Consider the following 22,881-nt stretch of genomic DNA (forward strand, 5'->3'; position numbering starts at 1 on the left):
GCCAGGCCATCGAGAATCCCTGTTAGATCTACTAAGTCCATTGTTTTGATTTTTTTTTTTCAAGCGGCGGCTGGGCACTTAGTTTCTGGCTCCTCCCTTTTTGCCGGGTGATAGTCAAAAGAGGTTGTAACTGATAATTTCTCTTCCCCCCTCTCCTTATCCTCCCGCCTGGTGAGAAGTGAAGATGGCTGAAGAAGAGGAGAACCTGGAGGCCGAGATTGTTTATCCCATCACCTGTGGAGATAGCAAAGCCAACCTGATATGGAGGAAGTTTGTGTGCCCTGGCATCAACGTGAAGTGTGTCCAGGTGAGAGTGTGTCCCCTCGGGGTGGCATGGAAAGTCACTGTGGAAGCAGGGCTCTCAGGCGCTTACGAGCGCCTTACTTGACTTAGCTCTCATTTCCTCTTTTCCCACTTCCTCCTGCATCATCCTGATTTGCTCCTTTTATTCATCCCTCCTTTAGCCCCACAGAACTCCTGTACATATCCATAATTTTTGTATTTTTTATTAATGTCTGCCTCCCCCTCTAGACTGTGACTGTGGACAGGAAATATGACTACCAGCTCTGTTATATTCAGTACAGTGCTCTGCACACAATAGGCATTTGATTGATTGAGTGGAGGAGTAAAACCTCAGCAAAGTTAGTCACAATGCAAGATTTAATCAAGATATAAAGCCACAAGGAGCTACAGGTCAGAGCCAGGCTGCCAGTCTAAAAGCCCAGGATAATAACTTGCACTGTTTTTTTTAGCGGTACTCATGAAGCACTTAGTATGTGCCACACACTGTATTAAGCGCTGGGATAGGTACAAGATAATCAGACGGGATACAGTCCCTGTCCCACATGGGGCTCATTGTCTAAGTTGTCAGTATGTGATACCACTCCACATGTCAGAAGCTGGGCGATACGGATTCCAGTTAGACCAGGAGACATAGTCCACTGCTCTGCTGCATTGAGATGATTAGCTGATACCGATTCAAGGACAATACAAAGAAATCTGGGAGATCTGTTATATAGATCTCTCCTATTCAACCTATCGCTAAATCCTCTCGGTTCAACCTTCACAACATCGCCAAAATCTGTCCCTTCCTTTCCATCCAAAACTACTACCACATTAATCCAAGCACTTAGCCGGTCCTGCCTTGGTTAATCAATCAATCGTATTTATTGATCGCTTACTTTGTGCAGAGCACTGTACTAAGCGCTTGGGAAGTACAAGTTGGCAACATATAGAGACAGTCCCTACCCAACAGTGGGGCTTGGTTACTGCATCAGCCTCCTTTCTGACCTCCCTGCCTCCTGTCTGTCTCTACTGCAGTCCATACTTCACTCTGCTGCCTGGTCATTTTTCTACAGAAACTTTCAGTCCGTGTTTCCCCACTTCTTGAGAACCTCCAGTGGTTGCCCATCCACCTCTGCATCAAACCAAAACTCCTTACCATCAGCTTTAAAGCACTCACACACCTTGCCCCCTCTTACTTCACCTCGCTACTCTCCTTCCACAGCCCAGGCTGCCCACTTTGCTTCTCCAATGCCAACCTACTCACTGTACCTCAGTCTTGTTTATCTTGCCACTTACCTCTCGGCTATCTCGTGCCTCTGGCCTGGACTGCCAGAGTACCCAACAGGCAATTACTCTCCCCACCTTCAAAGTCTTATTGAAGCTACATCTCCTCCAAGAGGCCTTCCCTGACTAAGCCCCCCTTTCCTCTTCTCCCACTCCCTTCTGTGTCACCCCGACTTGCTCCATTTATTCACCACCCCAGCCCTACATATGTACATATCCGCAGAGAAGTGAAGCAACTTGCCCACAGTCACACAGCAGACAAGGGGGCTCCCAGACTGAGCCCCCTCCTTCCTCTCCCCCTCCCCCTCCCCCCCCGCCCTACCTCCTTCCCCTCCCCACAGCACCTGTATATATGTATATATGTTTGTACGTATTTATTACTCTATTTTATTTGTACATATTTATTCTATTTTATTTTGTTAATATGTTTTGTTGTCTGTCTCCCCCTTCTAGACTGTGAGCCCACTGTTGGGTAGGGACCGTCTCTACATGTTGCCAACTTGCACTTCCCAAGCGCTTAGTACAGTGCTCTGCACACAGTAAGGGCTTAATAAATACGATTGAATGAATGAATGAATCTGTAATTTATTTATTTACATTAATGTCTATCTTCCCCTCTAGACTCTAAGCTCATTGTGGGCATGGATTGTGTCTGTTATATTGTTGTGTTATACTTTCCCAAGCACTTAGTACAGTGCTCTGCACACAGTAAGCACTCAGTAAATGCAATTGATTGATGGATTGAAGAGGGAACTCCCCAATTAAGTGAACAACAGAAGCCATCTGAGGGCCCCCTATTTATTGACAGTAAGTTCATTCTGGTCTACTGTTAAAGAGATGCAACATTCAGAGCCCTCCAAAATGAAAAAAATGATCCTCCTTTTGGGTAAAGAATCTCTTGCCCTTGTTGGATGAGTTGTGGCTACAAAGAAAGCAGGTAACTGGCCATCATTTAATAATGAGGTGTTAAGTAGCCTTCCTTAAGGCCCTTAAGGAAGCAGCCTGGCCTCTGGGGAAGAGCAGGGGGTTCTGAGTCAGAGGACCTATGTTCTGATCCCAGCTCCGCCACTTACCTGCTGTGTGACTTTGGGCAAGTCACTTCAGTTCTCTGTACCTCAATTACTTTATCTGTAAAATGGGGATTAAGACCGTGAGTGATGGGACAGGGACCACGTCCAACCTGATTAGTTTATATTCATTCAATTGTATTTACTGAGCACTTACTGTGTGCAGAGCACTGTACTAAGCGCTTGGGAAGTACAAGTTGGCAACACATAGAGACGGTCCCTACCCAACAACGGGCTTCGATCCCAGTGCTTAGAACAGGCCCTAGCATATAGTAAGTGCGTAACAAATACCATTAAGAAAGTCCTTCACTGTGAATTACTGGTTGCTTTTACGGGACTTGGAGTGTGTGAGGGAGGTGGTATATCCTTATTCTGAAGGCGAGTGTTTTGGTTAAAAGAAACAAATGAGAAACATAATTTAATGGGAATCGGGGAGGAAGCTATTTCTATGCATTTCACATTTGGCCTCATCTGTATTAGGAAATAACCCACATCACTTTCCTCGCTGGTACTTAGCTGTTTCTAGGAGCCAGGGATTAGAGTTTTTATTCCAGTTCCTGCCAAGACTAGGTGATTCATCTCCAGTCTCTTGCCTCTTGTGGTTTTCTAAGTTAACAAAATGCCCTGCCTTTGTTTTGACTATTTGGTACTTTTAGTTACTGGCTTTGCAAAACTGACCAAGGTCATTCATGCCAATAGGGTCCATTTCCACAAGCTGGGACGTCGAGGGGCTTAGCTTGGTACTATCTGGATTCTGTTTATCCTCCTAGTCTTTCCGTCTCTTCCTCTTCTTCCCTGCTGCAGCCATAGACGTTCAGCGCAATGCAGCCAGAGTGGGCATCACTACCCTTACGAACTCAGTTACAACCCAACCGCCCCCCCCCTTCAAATTCCTGCAGCCCAAACAAGCAAGTACAAAATGGGGATTGAGTCCCTATTCTCCCTTCTACTTAGAGTGCAAGCCCCATGTAAGACAGGGACAGTGTCTGATGGGACAGATTCTGTGTCTTACCTGATTAAACTGCATCCACCTCAGTGCTTGGAATAGTGCTTGGCACATAGTAAGCGCTTAACTCCCTCTTTTAGACTGTGAGCCCACTGTTGGGTAGGGACTGTCTCTATATGTTGCCAACTTGGCAACTTGTTGCGCTTAGTACAGTGCTTTGCACACAGTAAGCGCTCAATAAATACGATTGATGATAAATTTGTACTTCCCAAGCGCTTAGTACAGTGCTCTGCACACAGTAAGCGCTCAATAAATACAATTGATTGATTGATTGATTGATTGATTAACAAATACCATAAAAAACCTGCTTCTTCCAGGAAGCCATCTTTGAGTAACCCAGAGGCGCATATAACTGTTGCACATGACGCCTTTACCTCCATCTCTCACTTAGAGAAGCAGCGTGGCTCAGTGGAAAGAGCACGGGCTTTGGAGTCAGAGGTCATGGGTTCAAAGCCCGGCTCCACCAATTGTCAGCTGTGTGACCTTGGGCAAGTCACTTCACTTCTCTGGGCCTCAGTTACCTCATCTGTAAAATGGGGATGAAGAATGTGAGCCCCCCCGTGGGACAACCTGATCACTTTGTAACCTCCCCAGCACTTAGAACAGTGCTTTGCACATAGTAAGTGCTTAATAAATACCATCATCATTATTATTATTATTCTGAATCTGAAGTCAATCAATAGTATTTATTGGGCATTTACTGTACACCAAAAACTTAGCACTGTATTAAGTACTCTAGTTCAGTATTGTGGTACTGTAGTAGTTGGTTTTTGTTATTTGTGCATTTTATATTGGCAATACGCCATTCTTTTCAACATCTTTATATTATGTTTAGTGGTTTTTACCGCTCCACTCGGTTGTAAATTCATTGAGGCTAGAGTCGGCATCAAACCAAAACTGCGTAAACCCCAGAACAGCAGATGGGTGCTGGTTGATGGTGACGATGGTGGACTTAGCCTGCCTCCTATAATCAGATACTGATGGTTCTGCTTTCTCTCCCTCTACAGTACGGCGATCACGTGCTAAGTCCGAAGGAGTTTGTCCACCTGGCTGGCAAGTCCACGCTAAAGGATTGGAAGAGGGCGATCCGCATGAATGGGATAATGCTCAGGTTAGACAATTTGCTCGCCTTCCCCTGGCTCAGGGCACCCTCCCTCGGTTTGGGACTGAAACAGCCTCGGTCATCTAGAATTACCGTTAATCATCCAAACAGTCACCATCCAAAATGCCTGAAAGTAAGCCCCAAGTTCCCAGCAGCCTCCTAACCATTCTCCTTCTTCATCTCCATCTCCTTCTTCTTCGTCTTCTTCATCCATATCTGGATATGCCTCTGGGTGCCGAGGCAGCTGCCGAGAAGCAGCGTGGCCTAATGGATAGAGCCCGGGCCTGACAGTCAGAAGCATCTGGGTTCTAATCCCACTTTTTAGCTGTGTGACCTTGGACAAGTCACTTCACTTTCCTGTGTCTCAGTTACTTCACCTGTTAAATGGGGAATATGACTGTGAGCCCCATGTTGGGACATGGACTGTGTCAAACCTGATTAGCTTGTATCTACCCCAGTGCTTAACACAGTGCCTGGCACGTAGTAAGCGCTTAACAAAAAAAAAACCCTTCCTTTGACTAGAGCAGAGCCTTCCCACTTGGTATAGGAAATTCAGTGGCTGCTCACACTGACCATCTCCTGGTTTAGGGAGGGGCTTGGGGACAAGCTCATTTATCTAAATAAATAAATCTGAAGTAGAAAAGAAGGGATGACCAGAGAAAGGCGAACAGGAGAAAAGCTCAGTGGGAGAGTTGTAGAATTTGTGGTGATTGAGGGAGAGATGGAAGACGGGAAGAGATTACCAAATTCTGTCCATTAGGAAATGAGTACCTGGTATATTTAAGAGTCTTACTCCATCATGTACCTACATTGTAATAAAAGCAGGAAGAGAGATTTCTAAAGAAAACCAGGTGTGTAGGTTAACAACGAAGAGCCAGACAGATGACCCTCTCCCCCGCCCCCCCGCCCCCAGCAATATACTGTAAAATGGGAATTAAAAGTGTGAACCCCACGTGGGACAACCTGATTACCCTCTATGTACTCCAGCGCTTAGAACAGTGCTTCTAGACTGTGAGCTCGTCTTCTAGACTGTGAGCCCGTTGTTGGGTAGGGACCATCTCTATATGTTGTTGACTTGTACTTCCCAAGCGCTTAGTACAGTGCTCTGCCCACAGTAAGCGCTCAATAAATATGATTGAATGAATACCTTTTCTCTATGGCTACTTTTTGAAGATTTGACCTTTCGAAGCCAAGAAAGGTGAATAACCAGAAAGCCAAATAGGCAAGAGGCTTGGGGCAGGGAGGGGGGAAGGTCTGGTCAAGGACTCTGACCAGTGGCAATCTCCAACACTCATTCAACGAAAAGTTGTTATTGATGGTGAGTGGTCAGTTTGTCATCCGTGTACCAGGGGCTACACCAATTGAAACCCCCCTCAGAAGAGTCAAACCAGCTCTTCTGTCCCTCTCTCTCTCTCTCTCTCACTCCTCTTCCCCAGCCTGGCCTTGTCCTTATTCAGTACCAACCACGGGTCCCTTTGAGCCAGAGAGTGGCTCTCTACTGGCTGAAATGGTCCTGAACAGCACAAGCACACTGGAATTCAGCTCTTACTCTCTTCACTGCAGACATCCTGGGCCTTTCGCCAGCCCACTGGATGGAGATGGGAGAACCTCCTTTTCACCCCATCTCCAGGAAATGCCTGGACCTTCAGCTTCATGATAGTTCCAGGCACTCTTCCCTCTCCCTGGCTCCACAGCCCAAGGGTTGGTTGTGGCTGTATTGGGCGCATTATGCTGAGGTGAAACTCACTGACCCCAATGCCTTTATTGTCCTTGAGACAAAAAAACAGTCAGGCTATGGGGCCAAAATTTAAGAATTACTCCAGAGAGCTCAAGCAATCAGCCAGTCATATTTTTCAGGGATAGACTGCACAGCACTGAACTAAGCATGTGGGAGAGTGCAGTAGAATTAATAGACGTGTTCTTTGCCCTCAAGGAACTTGCAGTCTACTGGAGGAGACAAACACGAAAATAAAATGCAAATAGGAGGAAGAAAGGAGAGGCGATATGTACATGACTAAGTGCATGAGTGATAGAGTATGTAAGACATGTACATAAGTGCTATCTGTGACTGCAGAGCTCAAGTAATAAGGAAGTGCTGACAGGCAATATTGGGGAATAAAAAGAGAGTTTAGAAATGAATCTGGGAAGGTCTCCTGGAGAAGATGTGCTTTCAGAAGGACTTACAAAATGTGCAGTGCTACGGTCTGTCGAATATGCGGAGTTCCCGGGAGGGAGGAGGATGTCAACAGTAAGTCAGAGAGTGGGAGAGACAAGAACGGGGCATAGCGAGCAGGTTCACTTGTGAAGAATGAAGAGTGTAGTGGGAGAAAAGTGCGGATAAATCGAAGGAGAGAGCTGATTAGTGGCCTTCATGCAAGTAATCAAGAGGTTCTGCTTAATGTGGAGAAGAGTGGATAGTCACTTGAGGCTTTGGAGGAATGGGGGAAATGTAGAAAAATAATCTGGGCAGCAGAATGAAGTAGGGATGAGAGAGGGGAGAGGCTGGAAGCAGAGAAACCAGAGAAAAGGTTTTAGAAGAAGCAGTGTGGCCTAGTGGAAAGAACACGGACTTGGGAGTCGGAGGACCTGGGTTCTGATGCCAGCTCTGCCAATGGCTAGATGAGGGCAAGTCACTTAACTTCTCCATGCCTCATTTTCCTCAACTGTAAAATGGAGATTAAATGACCATGAGCCCCACGCGGTACAGGGATTGTATCCAACCTTATTAACTTGTGCCTACCCAGTGCTTAGAACAGTGTTTAACACAAAGTAAGCCCTTAACAGATACCACAAAAAAAAAAAAAGAGCACAGACCTGGGCATCAGAGGACCTGGACTCTAACTGCGGCTCTGCCACTTGTCTTCTATGTGACCTTGGGCAAATTACTTAACTTCTTTGTGCCTCAGTTACCTCATCTGTAAAATGGGGACTAAATCTTCCTCCCTCCTATTAAGACTGTGAACCCCATGTGGGACAGGGATTGTGTCCAACATGATTATCTTGTATCTGCCCTAGTGCTTAGAACAGTACTTGATGCATAGAAGGCATCTAAAAAATACCATTAAAAAAAAGGGTGATGCAGTGATTGTTAGGATATAACAAGCACTTTGGACCAGTATGGTGGCCATTTGAATGTAGAGTGAGGAGCAGATCCTGAAATGTTATGGAGAAAACAGTTGGGTGAGTGGGTGTCTTACCCCCAAAGCCTGAGAAGATGTGGGAAACCTGGTGTCCTGGAATTTCAGTTCTCAGAAAAAATCCTCAAAGGAGAGGTGACTGTCCTTTCAGCTGACAGGAGTTAGGGCAAGTACAATGTAACTCTCCCTCGTATCTTAAGATGGTGCCACTGGAGGTGAAATCGTAGCCTTAGGGGGTACCATGGCTAGAAAAATCTGTGCTCGTTGTGGGCAGAGGATGTGTCTACTGTCGTATTCTTCCAAGTGCTTAGTACAGTGCTCTGCCCACAGTAAGTGCTCAGTGAATGCCATTGATTGGTTTATTGATGGGGGATTGCCACACTCTCCCACAATGTTTACAAGTAAGGATAAATCTGTTTTGTTATTGCACCACAAGATTAAAGTTCATCAAGCTAAGCCCTCTGGCGAGCCAGTTTTGTGTTTGGTGTCTCAGGTGACGTTTCAGGTGTCTTTTTAGCCGCTTTCCTGTTTAGGGTGTCCTCAAATAGGGCTGCTCAAGCACTCAGAATTGTCTCTAAGCACCAAGTCTACCACATCAGCGATCGAATGACCAATATCCTGAGCCGCATGAGGCATGAAGGGGTCTCCTACCATCAGGCAGGCAATATGCTTGACTCTTTTTTCCAGTGGTGGTGATGGATTACACAGAGTCATCCACACACTTTCCTGATCCCTCTGTGGCCAGCAGGTCCAACTGCACAAGATGACTGGGTAGGGACCGTCCCTATATGCTGCCGACTTGTACTTCCCAAGCACTTAGTACAGTGCTCTGCACACAGTAAACGCTCAATAAATCCAATTGAATGAATGAATGAATTAACACCTTTGGATTCACATTCAAACACTTGGGGACGTGTTTGGGGAATATAGTACTTGGCTTAGTGGCGCTGTCCCTGTTTTTATTTTAAAATTCTGCTTCCAGGTTTAGGATCCTTGTGATTGTACTTTTCTTTCTTCCCTCTAGTGCCCCTCCTTCTCCCTTTCCAACCCTACCTCAACTTTGATAAACAGAGTTGTACCCAGCCTACTGGCACTTTGTGTACATAGCCTTCAATTCCACCCTTTTGGCCATTCAACTCTAACCTCTATTCCTCAATCCCATCAGCTGGCTGTTTGTTACTCCCCTTACACTGCTCTTTTTCAGGAAAAGGCTCATCCAGCTTTTTTTATGGCATTTGTTAAACACCTACTATGTGCCAGTCTCTGTACTAAGCACTGGGATAGATGCAAGCAAATCAGTTTGGACACAGTCCGTGACCCACATGGGGCTGTCTTAATCTCCATTTTGTAGCTTTTCCCTAAAAGGTTTCACTTCTTCTCTTTCTATCTGTCCACTCCGTCTCTTTCTAAGGTGAGGAAATGCAAGTTTATGCCAGTATGATGTAAATGAGAACTCTTCCTATTTTTGAGAGTGCAGGTTTGAGGAAGTCTTGATTGGTTTCCCTTCTATGTCTAAGGTCATTGTATTGCAAGAGCAAAGATTACCCAGGGCTAATTGGTCAAAAGTCAGGGAAATTTGACTGGCTTCCTTCACAAAGACCTCTTTTACTTATTTTTATCATTATTACTGACCAGTTCTTAGTAGTAGTAGGTTAGGGGTGCTTCAATTTTTTTTGTAGTTTTAGTGGAACGAGGGGCTCCTTTTGAAAAGCAGCGTGGCCTAGCAGAAAGAGCACGAGCCTGGGAGTTAGAAGGACCTGGGTTCTACTCCCGGCTCCACTACTTGTTTTCTGTGTGACCTTGGGCAAGTTATTAATTTCTCTGTGTCTCAGTTTCCTCATCTGTAAAATGGTGATTAAGATTGTGCCCTCTGTGGGAAATGAACTGTGTCCAACGCGATTAGCTTGAGCTTGTATCTACTCCAGTACGTAGTGCCTGGCTCATTGTAAATGCCTAACAGGTACCATTTAGGAAAAAAAATCCCCACCTCCCTCAACGTGGAATTAGCATTTCTGAAAATTGGGATTTGTCTGACCTCTAGGTATCTAGATTTGTATGGATCTGTCAACTAAAATTCAGTTTTAGAACTGTGTCTATGGGACCTGTTGTCCAGATTCTCCCTCCCCACCTTTCCTCCTTCACAATAGTATGAATCCAAAAGTCTTTACTTCTTAGATTCTCCAGTACCTGCCAGCTCTCCTATGTGGGTAAAGACACAGAAGGCCTTTTTTGGGTTTATGGCAATTTACCAGATTATCTTCTGGCTAGTAGGTGGTGCCAGAGGCCCCTCCCATTCAAACTCCCTGGGGTGTAACTGTGTCTGGGCTCTTGGATAAACCCTCACTCTCCTCCTCTGATCATTCTCAAATTGCTGTGGCAACCAGAATTCTCTCTCATTACGTAGCCCAGCCAGTAATAGTTCACAAGTCCTTAATTCCTCCTCTTAGCCTTGAACAAGTGGTGCCTCCCTTCAGAATGGAAGGTGACTCTACACCGTGCTCATTTCACAGATTTATTTTTTAACTTCTCATTCATTAAGGATATTGCAATTGTGAAAGAAGTTTTTATGATCCGTCTCCTTTCAAACCATGGGTTTCGCCCAAATTTCTGACTGGTCATCTAGCAATAATGTAGTTCAGTCTCTTTTGAATGGAGCCTGATGTTTCCTGGTTTTATTCTCATGCAGAAACATCCTCCAAGAGGCCTTCCCTGACTAAGCCCTCTGATTTCCTCTTTTCCCACTTCCTTCTGCATCTCTCTGATGTGCTCCCTTTATTCACTCCTCCCTCAGCCCCGGAGCACTTAGGTACATAGCCGTAATTTGTTATATTAATGTCTGTCTCCTCCTCTAGACTGTGAACTCGTTATGGGTGAGGAATGTGTCTATCCACTGTTGCATTTTACTCTACCAAGCACTTAGTACAGTGCTCTGCATACAGTAGGTGCTCAATAAATGCAATCGATTGATTGATTGATTGACTTCCCAAGTCAGAGCATTCAAAACCAGGTTGGACAATGTCTGGCATGGGTAGATTGTTATCTTCTACTGCAGAGGTTTTAACCAAAGATTCCAAAATTTTTTCTCAAATGAGTACTTAGGTGCTGTCTCTCTCTATATATATATGCCTATATCAAGAGAGATATATATACATATGAGATATATAAATGTAGAGAGAGAGATAAGAGAGAGAGAGAGATACATTATTATGGTGTTTCTTAAGTGCTTACTATGTGCCAGGCACTGTACGAACAGAGAAGTTAGGTGACTTGCCCAAGGTCACACAGCAGACAAGTGGCAGAGCCAGGATTAGAACCCAGGTCCTTCTGGCTTCCAGGTCTGTGCTCTATCCACTAGGCCATGCTTCTTCTCCAGCAGACAAATCCAAATCTATAGTCTTGAAGTGGGTAATAAGGAATATTTGGGTCTCTTTGGAATATTAATTTTAAACCTGCTTGCTCCTGCACTCCTTTGTGAGTATACAAAAGGAGTTTCCACTGGGGAGCACGTCCAAGGACTCCTCCCTAAGTGTTACTCTTTATTTTCACCCCCTTTTATGGTACTTATTAAGCACTTATTAAGTGCCAAGCACTATTCTAAGCACTGGGGTAGTTGTTACCACCAAATCAGGTTGGACACAGTCCATGTCCCACATGGGGCTTACAGTCTTAATCTCCATTTTACAGATGAGGCCACTGAGGCATAGAGAATTGCCCTAAGGCATTTGGATTTGTTCATCTGGCCACACCAGAAGTACATATCAGCTGTGGGTTTTTTGAAGTAGGGCCAAGGGTCAAAGAACATCTGACAGAGAACCTTTAGTGCTCCTCATTGCTTTGTAAACTGGCTTATTAGAATCTAGGCAAAATGTAGCCCAATTAGTACTGTGTGCCAAATTCTGTCCTGAAACCAGAGGTGGAAGTAGCATTAGGAGCAGCATGATGTAGTAGATAAAGCACAGCCTTGGGAATCATAACATCATGGGTTCTATTCCCATCTCCTCCACTTGACTGCTGTTTGGTCTTGGGCAAGTCACTTCACTTCTCTGTGCCTCAGTTCCCTCATTTGGAAAGTGGGTATTGAGACTGTGAGCCCCACGTGGGACAGGGACTGTGTCCAACCTGATTTGCTTGAATCTCCCCCAGTGATGAGTACAGTGCCTGGCACATGGTAAGCACTTAACAAATGCCACAATTATTATTATTATTGTAATCTTCACTCCCTGGAGCACATCACAGGAGGGTTCCTTGTCACAGGTCTTCCGAGGCTTTTATAGGCCTGAGCTTAAGTCAGACGACCGTCCTCGGATCTTTCATCTAATAGTTCGTGGGGCCTTTTCCGACAGAGGGCAAGGACTATGTCTAATTCCCGCGTATGTAGGATTCTCTCTCAGTGCTTTGTACAGTGCTCAGCTCACAGTAAGTGCTTAGTAAATACTATTACTACTGCTAACCTTTGTTCAGCAATTTTAAGATTTGGAAGCTGGTGGGCAAGGGGGAAAGAACTGAGGAATTAGTTGGATGTAGGGAGAGGGATCTTGTACTTAGATTGCACTCCTTGAGGGCAAGTGCTCAATAAGTGCCCTAGATTGATTAGTTGATTGATTTTCAAAAACAAATCATTTATCTTTGGCAATAATTCTTCAGGATCTGTGTCTTGATCTACTCTTCTTGAGGTTTGGTCTTCCTCTCACCGTTCTCAGAGACACATACGCACAAATGTGCCTCAAAAAATGGTGGTGGTTCCTTCATTTGCTTCAAAGCCACGTATTGTTTCTTATCTCTCCCATCAGTCACTTTTTCCCGTTTCACTTGCTGATTCCAAGTGACACAAAACAGTATGAACCTCGCTTTAACAAGCCATCAGACCTTCACTGGCTCCTCACTCAGGAGCCCCGCCGCCCTGGCTGATCAAATGCAACTCTTTCTCCTCAGGTCTGAGTTATGAGATGGTAAGAAGGCAAGGGGGAGGAGGTGAAGATGTGAAAGATAAAGGTCCTTGGGGGTTTGCTTCTCTCTGTCCTCAGGGGAAAATGTTCTCATGGCCTATCTTTGCGCCACAGGAAAATTATGGACTCTGGGGAACTAGACTTCTACCAGCATGACAAGATCTGTTCCAACACCTGCCGGAGCACCAAAATTGACCTGTCGGGAGCCAGAGTGTCTCTTAGCAGTCAGACATCAACAGAGTACATCCCTATAACCCCTGCTTCTGCAGATGGTACGTTTCTTTTTTTGCCCAACCCTCATTACCCGAAGCGATTTAAGATGCTCTGTCTTATAAGCAATACTTATAATGTATGCTGCTGTTGTTTTTTTAACGCAGGTCTCTATTTCATGGTTTGCTTGTCATTCTGTTTCTGCATCGCTGTTGCTTACTTTTCCACAGCAGTGTAGTGTTAGGTCTAAGACCATTTGGGCATCATGGGTAAATCGTGTTCAGTTTCAGCGCACTCTCTTTCTCCAGGATTTGTGCAAAAAGAGGGTCGCAAGTGAAGCTTCCTGCCTCAGCCCACTCCGCAATGTGTTTGTCTTTCAGCATCAGACTCTTCCTAGCAGTTGTCTGCTCATTGCCCATATCAAAGGGCAGTGTAATCTCCTCACTGCCACAGTCAGAGTTTGGAACCTCTGTGCTCTGCCACCTTTCAAAGTGAGCAGTGGGTTCCGCTAAATTATTTAGACTTTTCACCTAGGGTTCCCCGAGCTACATTATTTGTCCTTTTTTTTCCCATGAAGAACTGACTATTCTCTGAAATTTTGATTGGATTTTTAAATAAGTTCTATCTATTTACCAGATAGAGGTAGACTAAGTGACTTGCTCAAATTTAACTAATAATAGTTCAGCAAATTGTAGCGGATTTCTAAAAATTTCTCCATGAGCCCCATTCCCCAGACCAGATGGGGAAACATCATCCCTTTAATCTCCATCCAAACTGCCTAACGGTGGTCCAAGCATTTGTCTCTCGACTACTGCGTCAGTCTCCTCGCTGCCCTCCCTGCCTCCAGGCTTGTCCTTCTCCACTCCATACTTCACTCCGCTGCCCAGATCATTTTTGCCTTAAGAAAATGCTCTGTGCATGTCTCCTCAAAACCCTCCAGTGGTTGCCCATCTATTTCTGCATCGAGCAGAAATTCCTCACCATTGGCTTTATGGCACTCTATCAGCTTTTCTCCTCTCCTGCTTAACCTTGTTCTCCCCCCACTGCAATCTAGGCCACACATTTTGCTCCTCTAACATCAGCCTACTTACATGTGTCTTGATCTTGCCTGCCTCACAGCTGACCCCTTGCTCATTTCTTCCCCCTGACATGAGTGCCCCCTCCCACTTCATGTCTGATAGACTACCCCTCTCCCCATCTTCATAGCTCTACTAAAATCATATCACTCTCAAGAAGCCTTCCCTAATTAACCTCTCATTTCCCCACCCTATTCACCCTCCTTTCTGCATCACCTATGCACTTCGGTCGATACCCCTTAAGCACTTTGATACCCCAGCCCCACAGGACCTAAGTATATAGCCTTATAATCTGCTGCTTCCCTTATCTGTAATTGACTGAAGTGCCTGTCTGTCTCCCTTGCTAGATTTTAAGCACCTTGAGAGCAAGGATTATATCTGCCAATTTTTCCAAGTGCTTAATGCTCTGCGCATAATAAGCACTCAAAAAATGCCATTGTTTGATTGATCAGTGGTGTTTGTCAGTAACAGCAGTGAAGGTAAAAATGTGCACACAAACTGCAGGCCTGTAACAAATCAGTCCACGGTCAAATGCAATCAGTTCAGGTCTGAAAGAAATTGGGTTATTAAACAAGTGAGAGATTTGGTAAATTTTGAAAACTGTTCGCTTCGCCTGCCCTTCAAGTTACTGATATTTTTTTATTATCGTACGTGCTATTGCTGTGACTCTGGTATGTGTGGAGAAAGCTGATGAAAGTGTTGCAGGCTGATTTTTAAAATGTATGCCCTGATTTAAAAAGGAATTGTCTATCTATCATAAAGTATGTGTAGATCAGGTTAGTGAAATAAGAGTGACACAAAGAATCACTAGGCAAAGACCCTTTGACTTGAAACCTAAAAAAGTCTTTAAAAAGAGAGTCCTGTTTTTGTATAATAACTCCACTGAATAGACAGTGGAATAATATAGCCCGTGTAGCCTGGGCCTCTCCTATAAGCTAAGCCAAGACATAGGATTTAAAAATTTCAGTGAGTTTAGCTACCCGTAGCAGCACCTACTTATATCTACCAACTTTGTTGTTGGACTGCGTCAACCCGTGAGGAGGCTTCTGTTGCCCGTTTATTTCAGTAGTCAGGTGTTGTCTGATTTATACATCCTCCCTAAGATTTTGAACTGTCCTTTTCCTGGAAATTCCCCCTGCTGTTTCTGCCTCCTCCACCTCTGTGGCAATTATGCTTGGTTGAGGGGGATCGACTGCTAATCAGAAGCAGAGTGGGAGTATTTCCACAGAAATAGTCAGTGGGAGACCAAGTCAATTTAGCATCTTAGTATCAAGAAAGCAAGACAGGGATAAAATGGTCGAAATTGTAAAAATCAATATGTCAGAGAGAAACTAATATAGCCAGCAAAGCTATTTTCCTTGACATTTCTGATGAACTCTAGGGATTATCTGAAACTATTTGGAAATACTTTGAAAACCAAAGTAATTGATGATGTTTCATTCTTGCCCACAGTGAATGGCTCTCCTGCGACGATCACCATAGAAACCTGTGAGGATGCTGGGGATTGGACCACCACCATTGGAGGTATAATGCAAGAAAACCAAAAGACAAAGGGTTTTGAGTGTTTTCCATTGTGTTCTCCATTGATCTCTTAATTAGAAAGGCCCATGAGAAAGGTACTTGAAGAGTAAAAGGAAATACCAAAGGAAAGTACTCTATACAATATTCTCAATGGTAAGCCCCTGGAGCAGAAACTTTTATCTCCAATTTGTACAGCTAGTGTACCATTTGCATATAGCGTAACCTGAATCTTTACCAGGCTGGTTACAGTTAGTTTAGTTTGATACTGAGGCTTACGTGCCTGGAGGCTCTCTTTCTTCACTGGGATGAAATATCTACTTTCATTCAATCATTCAATTCAGTCATATTTATTGAGCATTTACTGTGTGCAGAGTAAGTACTAACAACACAGTTCTAAACCACCATCCTACGAACATTAAGTGCCGTCCTAGAACAGAGCAGGGTTAAGCAATGGGATCTGCCCCTGAACTGATTCAGACTCTGACCTGGTGGACTGATGGCAAAGGGCGAATTCAGGGTCCTGTTAGGCTGAAACCATCCTACTGCCTGGACTCCCCAAGGTGGTTTTGCTTCTTCCTTTTCCCATGCCCCATTCTCATCACACAGACCCATCAACCAAAGGAAATGTCTTCAGTGTTCCATCCCCTGGATAAATTCCTATCTCCAGTCCAAAGAAATGGAATCTACAGAGACTCGGATCAGCTTGGGAGTTCTAAGTCTATCTGGGTTGCATCAGAAAAAAACTGTCGAGTAGGGTCAATGAGATGGTCTCACCGGATCTCCTCATCCTCCTTTAAGACCTTCAAGAGCTAAGGGACCGCCGCAGAGCCCAGTTTCAGGCTGGCAGGGAAACGCTACCGATTGAAGAGAAACATGTTGTCATTTCCCCAACGTACTGGAGGTTCATTTTATGGTTTATCTTTTTCCAGATGAGACGTTTGCCTTTTGGCGTGGACTTAAAGATGCTGGCTTGCTGGAAGAAGTGATTCAGGAGTTTCACCAAGAGTTGGTGGAGACCATGAAAGGCTTACAGCACCGAGTTCAGGATCCTCCCTTACAACTCCGAGGTGAGAACTCGGTCCCGATTCCAGGCTGCAGGAGCCAGTGAAGGGCCATTCAGGGACTGCCAGCTGCCTGGTGAATTCCGCTCACTCCGATGGCCCAATTTTCCCACTTGGGTAAAGGGTGGATGTGGGATCACTGTTGCTAGGGGTTGCCCACAGTGAATTAGCCACTCGACTCTCTGCTGCGACTCTCTGATTAGTTTTGCAGCCGTTCTTAAGAATGCCTACTGGTGCAGCCAGCTGGGGAAGGACTTAGAACCAAGCTGCTTTCTGCTAGTGGGCAGAGAACCACACCCTGCTTCTCTCTGTCTCTTACCAGTCAAATCTTTTGCAGTGCATTGATGTCATCCAAGTCCCATCTGACTATACAGCAAGGCTTAAAATACAAAGCAGCTATATCAGTAGTATTTATTGAGCACGCACTGTGTGCAGAGCACTGTACTAAGCGCTTGGGGGAATGCAGTATAACAGAATTGGTAGACACATTCCCTGCCCACAACGAGCTCACAGTCTAGAGGGGAGAAGGCTATAGCCTAGCTCTTGTAGTATAGCTAGTGTCTCAGAAGATATTACTCGGCAGTTAGTTTTCGCTGGTGCTTTGGCTAACTGCTTCCATTAGGGATGTGCCAAGGTCCCTAACTTGTTTATTAAAGCTTTCAATAAATTGTGTGTCTGACTCCTATTTACCCTGGAGAAGGAACGTCTTCCTGTAGGAAGTTCTCTTTCTCCATCAAAGATCAGTGTTGCCTTCTTCCCTTATTTTTTTAAGACGCCATCTTACTCAACAACATAGTGCAAAACTTCGGGATGTTGGACCTGGTGAAGAAAGTCCTGGCTAGCCACAAGTGCCAGATGGACCGCTCCAGAGAACAGTACACCCGAGATCTGGCAGGTATGTTGCACCGTTGAAGCGCGATCCAGCTGTCGAACCAATGTGTCATGCCTTGTAATGGTGAGGAGGTCAGTAAAACATTGTTAGAAAGAAAACTTAGTTAAAATAATAATTATGGTACGTGTTAAACGCGGTCTATGTGGCAAGCACTGTTCTGAGAACTAGGGTAGGTGCAGGTTAATCAGGTTGGGCACAATCCTTTTCCCACATGGGGCTCACAGTCTAAGTAACTGCACAGTGGATCTTTCCTTCCAAACCTGTGGAGGAGTTCAGAGGTGGGTTATTAGTTTGAGATTGTGTGCCGTTCTCTCATAGTTGTGTGCTGTTACATATGTGAATTGTGTTACAGCACTCGGGGACAGTAGGCCTCAGACATTCAAGGAAAGAGATAGTGAAGCACCACTGGCCTTCCTGTCTGGCATTTCTGCTTCCTCTTATGGGAGGCCCAGTAGACTGTCTTTGTCTTTTCCACTCCTTATAATAATAGTGGTATTTGTTAAGTGCTTAGTGTTCATTCATTCAGTTGTAGTTATTGAGCGCTTATGCGCCAGGAACTGTACTATATGGTTGGCTGTAACAGAGAGATCGGATTACACTGACTGCTCCTATCCTCTGACCTTGTTCAATGAAGCTTTTGGGTCATTTTCTGTTTGAAACTGAAGAGCGAGCTCTTCTTCATATCAGCTCAAGTGAAGCCAGCTCCAAAGAGCGCCACGTGAATAAAAACAGCTTACACATAGACAGCGTGCTGTCAAAGATATGATCAGGGCCGCATGGAGCTTTTCTGCCACCAGCCACCGTCTCTTGGTTTATTTTTTCCCGTTTCCCGTCCTAGCCCTGGAACAGCAGTGTGACGAGCATCGGAAACGAGCCAAGGAACTGAAGCACAAATCGCAGCACCTGAACAACGTTCTGATGACTTTGACCCCGGTCTCCCTCCCAACACCCATCAAACGTCCCCGACTCACCAGAGCCACGTCAGGCCCGGCCGCCATAGCCTCCCAGGTACTGACCCAGACGGCACAGATAGCCCTCACCCAAGGAGTGCCGGTCTCTCAGCTTGCCAGCCTGCCACTCGGCAAAGTGGTGTCCACCCTTCCATCCTCCATCCTGGGGAAAGGCTCAACCCAGGTTTCTCCCGCCAACTCCCCGGCCTCACCTTTGTTAGGAGGCTACACCGTACTGGCCTCTTCGGGCTCCAATTTCCCCGGCACGGTAGAGATCCATCCCGACGCTTCCAACCTCACAGTCCTCAGCACAGCGGCCATGCAGGATGGCAGCACCGTGGTCAAAGTGGTGAGCCCCTTCCAACTGCTCACCCTGCCTGGCTTGGGCACCACCATTCAGAACATGACCCAGGTGTCTCCCAGCGGGAGCACCATTGTGACCGTGCCATCTAGCACTATCGAAAGCGCAGCGGCATCAGAGGAGCACGCCACCACCATCGAGGTGACCACAGTGGCAGAAGAGCCCGACCAGAAATAAAGAGAAGGAAGGGTGAACTGGGAAGGATCTCTGCGACAACAGACTATGGCTCTGAGCGCTGCCCCGTGGCAGTTTGTGCCGAGGACCAGGGAAAGAGTGAAAGGGAGGGTACTCGGAATCGAAACTTGGAAATAGCTCGACCGATGTGGGTAACAAATGGGGCTGCTGAACCAAAGAGAGAGAAAAACACCAAAAAAGGGGAGATGGGGAGGTGGAGCAGGACCGGGCAGAGGAGATGAGTCACAGCGCGGAAAACCTGTTTTCAAGTTTTGAGCTCTTCGCCCTCTCTTCCTGGAGAGTACGTTTTTTCCATCCGTTGCTTGTCAACGCCGTATCGTGTTTAGACACCACAGAAAAAACAGAAGGTGATGCGAGAAGCAAACCTAGATATAGCATCAGGGTGGGTAAGAAGCAGGAAGACATAAAAGATTCAGGAAGTGTTCAGGCGGGTGGAGTCCCAGAAGGCCCTGGGAGTCTTCCTTGGCGCTCTCAGACCGAAATTTCACCTGATTTCTTGTGGCTGGGGCAATGGAAGGCACACTGCTGCTTGTCCTTTCCTTTGAATAGTAGAGTGAGTCGGACAGGAAAGAGGCCAAAGCTGAGATTTGAGAGAAAAAAATGGCATGCGGGGGTCTTTGGGAGAGTTGAATTTAAAGCGGCCCGGCATCACATAGGGCCCTTTCATGTATGCCATTTACTAGTGCCTGGGGGAGCTGGCCCAAGCAACACAGTGCTTGTGGAAGTTGGCACTTGAATGTGCCAGTATTTTCCCAACTCAAATTGATGTCCTAGTCTGAAGTTGGAGAAATTTTGAGGGGAAAACGGGGAGACGGCGAAGGTCATCGGGACCGTGCCTTGATGTGGAAAACCCAAAGATCCTATGGATTTGGTGTCTTCCCGCAGATTTTCTTTTTCCCCCCATAGGTGTTAGTTTTGATGCTTTGTTTTCACATCCAGTTAAGTTCTGGAGAAGTTTTCCAGAACGGCAGAGGGGAGCTTCGAGATTCAGGTGAAACCTACAGGCCCCGAACAAGCCACGCGGGGCATGTGGTGACCACAGCGGGATGATGTGGTGACCACAGTGGGGTGACGTGGTCCTGGCTGGCTGGAGAGACCTTGCCATGGCTAGGGGATTCCAAGATCAAAGCAGGGTGATACCAAGGGGCTATGCTCAGACTCAGTCCCCTCTGGTCTTGAAAATAAACCTCTTAGGTCAGATAGGCTCATCTTCTAATAAAAGTTGATCAGTATCACCTAGGGATGTATGAACTTGCTCCGTAGGGACCAACCCCTGAAAATCCCGTCTGAGCAGATGTTTCTTCAGCTATGAAAAATCGAGTTCTCATTATAACCCTAACTGTACAGGTGGTTTGGAGAATTTGAAAAAAGAATCACGCTGATGGCTCAATCCTCCATCGTTCAGGGAAAGCCGATGTAGTATTAGCAAGTTCCTAGGGACACACCCTAGGATTTTCTGTGTTTTCTAAAAAAAGAGGTAGGCTCTCTCTCAGCCTCATGAATAGATTTGGGTAAATCTTGGAAATTCCAAGTAGAGGGGCAGCTTCGCTTTTCTGCAGCCCACGGCCCGCATTGGGTGCAGAAACAAAGACCGGGAGATCCCTGTGTTTATGCAGAACTGGGTTCTAGATCTGGATCTAGATCTAGGGGCCCAGGATGGTCACCTTCACCGGGGCATTGAGGAGCGGCAAACGTGTTATTGCAGCAATAAAAAGCTTCCGGAAGGATGGCTCTAAAATGTAAATAAAACCTGATCTTTTTGTGGCAGACATCTCACTTCTTTGCACCTGTCGGCTAAGAATGAAGTCCAACATGTTGTTCTGGGCTAGTGTAAAGCATACACACCTTTCAGGTTCAGAGTTTTCCCGGTGTTTCTGTCTTACCAGTTGCCTGTCCCACACATGCAGCTTTGTTAATGTAGTTAATCCTGTGCAGATTCTCATCACAGCCATTTCTAGTCACCCTGAACTTCCCGTTCGCTATGACTGTTCCATCATGGCATCTCAGGTGGTAGTTACTCATTGACTCTCCAAGTCCTCCTGGTCACCACTCTGGAGGTAGCTGAGGTAGATCCCAGGAGTGTACCCCAACACGATAATCTAGGTGTGAATGCTTAGTTTTGATCGTCCTTGAGAGACAAGGTTGAGTCACTGCTGATCCCCCTGCACTGATCTGATGGGCCTCTACCACACCGTAACACAGAACAGTCGGGAACACGGTGCACTTTGACTCTAGTCCGGGTTTTTTATTTGTAAAGTTGCAACCTTGAGAGAACAGCTCGGTGCTATAAAAATCAGCCTTAATGATATCCTTCCAGGAGTCGGATCATTTGGAATACACAAAGCAACACGGGGCTGATCCTGTCGAAAAGATGGGCAGAAAAATACGGTTGGTTAAAAAGGATTCCGAACTGTGCATGGAGTTGGCGGTTCGGGTGGTGAGTCCCCCTCACTGGGAGCTGGAACACAAATTCTGTATGGAAATTTCGGGGAAGACCCACATTTAACCAAGTAAGTGCCCCAGGACCTTCCCAAGAGAGCAGTCCATTTGGGATTTGCCTGTCACATGTCAGTAAAGTGAAAGAGGATATATTTGCCATCCTGAGCACCATGAAGAGGTGGTCTCAGAAGCATCTGATATAAGGAGCATATCTCTCGGCCTTAGTTTCGGTGGGGTCAGGGATGCCAGAGGTAGAGCAGAGCAGCATGATAAGAGCCTAGAAATGGGATTTGATTTTCTGGGTGGTGTTTACTTCTCTGGCTTTATCCTGCTGTAGAATGGGGAAGCAAAAATGGGAAATGCTGTGTTCCCTTGGAAAGGAGCCATGGAATTGCAGAATACTGGGGTTTCCATAAAGGAAAGCATTCCGGACTGGCACTAGAAGGGAAAAGTCAAAACGATTTTTCAGTGGGTGTGTTTGACCTTTAACTTCTTGTAAGTCTAGAGATCTACACAACAACTTTGTTATTGGGTGGTTATTCAAAGGATTTTTAGAAGGTGGGGAGGGGAATATTTTCCTTGAAGCCCAAGGAAATTTGAGAAATAAATTTGTTATTATTTAAATGGGGAGAAAACAGGGACCGAATAAAACAAGATTTGGAAATTCTGGGAATTAAATGTTAGAGATGTGTGTATTTCCAAAAATTTAAGGCCTCCTTTTTGCTTTTCTACTTTCCCTGGCCTCTTCAGGCAAGACCAGAAGTGATATTTCTATTCCCAGGAGACACACAGTACACATGTGTATTTCCAAAAATTTCAGGCCTCTTTCTGCTTACCTAGTTTCCCTGGCCTCTTCAGGCAAGACCAGAAGTGATATTTCTATTCCCAGGAGACACACAGTACACATGTGTATTTCCAAAAATTTCAGGCCTCTTTCTGCTTTCCTAGTTTCCCTGGCCTCTTCAGGCAAGACCAGAAGTGATATTTCTATTGCCAGGAGACACACAGTACAAACTCTCTCTCTCTCTCTCTCTCTCTCTCTCTCTCTCTCTCTCTCTCTCTCTCTCTCTCTCTCTCTCTCTCTCTCTCTCTCTCTCTCTCTCTCTCTCTCTCTCTCTCAGCCTATTGATGAGGATGCTGAAAGATAGCTAGTACAGCTTCTTTAGAGGAGCAAGAAAAATAGTCAAAGGAGTTTTTTTCTTACCTATCTCTTCTCTTGTGATGAATGAACAGTGTGGGGAAAGGGATGGGGCTGAGGAGAGAATGTGTGTGTGTGTGTGTGTGAGAGAGAGAGAAAAAGAAACTGATCATAGCCCAGTTGCTGCCCTGAAAACCTCAAGATTATGCAG

General features: G+C 45.7%; 1 protein-coding gene across 3 annotated transcripts in view; it reads left to right on the forward strand.

Moving 5' to 3' along the window:
- The window catches only part of GMEB2 (glucocorticoid modulatory element binding protein 2), a 56,866-nt gene extending 36,006 nt beyond the window's left edge, over positions 1–20,860 (forward strand). For 2 of the 3 annotated variants that reach the window (XM_038750438.1, XM_038750440.1), the window contains exons 4-10: positions 180–307; positions 4,650–4,753; positions 12,942–13,099; positions 15,566–15,637; positions 16,564–16,701; positions 17,468–17,590; positions 18,426–20,860. In XM_038750438.1, coding sequence (XP_038606366.1) covers positions 180–307; positions 4,650–4,753; positions 12,942–13,099; positions 15,566–15,637; positions 16,564–16,701; positions 17,468–17,590; positions 18,426–19,075 — 1,373 coding nt within the window. In that variant the 3' untranslated portion in view covers positions 19,076–20,860. The remainder of the gene's footprint in view (positions 1–179; positions 308–4,649; positions 4,754–12,941; positions 13,100–15,565; positions 15,638–16,563; positions 16,702–17,467; positions 17,591–18,425) is intronic. The other variant, XM_038750441.1, reaches the window with a different exon arrangement.
- Positions 20,861–22,881: the final 2,021 nt, after the last annotated feature.

Source organism: Tachyglossus aculeatus, chromosome 8 (assembly GCF_015852505.1).
Source record: "Tachyglossus aculeatus isolate mTacAcu1 chromosome 8, mTacAcu1.pri, whole genome shotgun sequence".
NCBI lineage: Eukaryota > Metazoa > Chordata > Mammalia > Monotremata > Tachyglossidae > Tachyglossus > Tachyglossus aculeatus.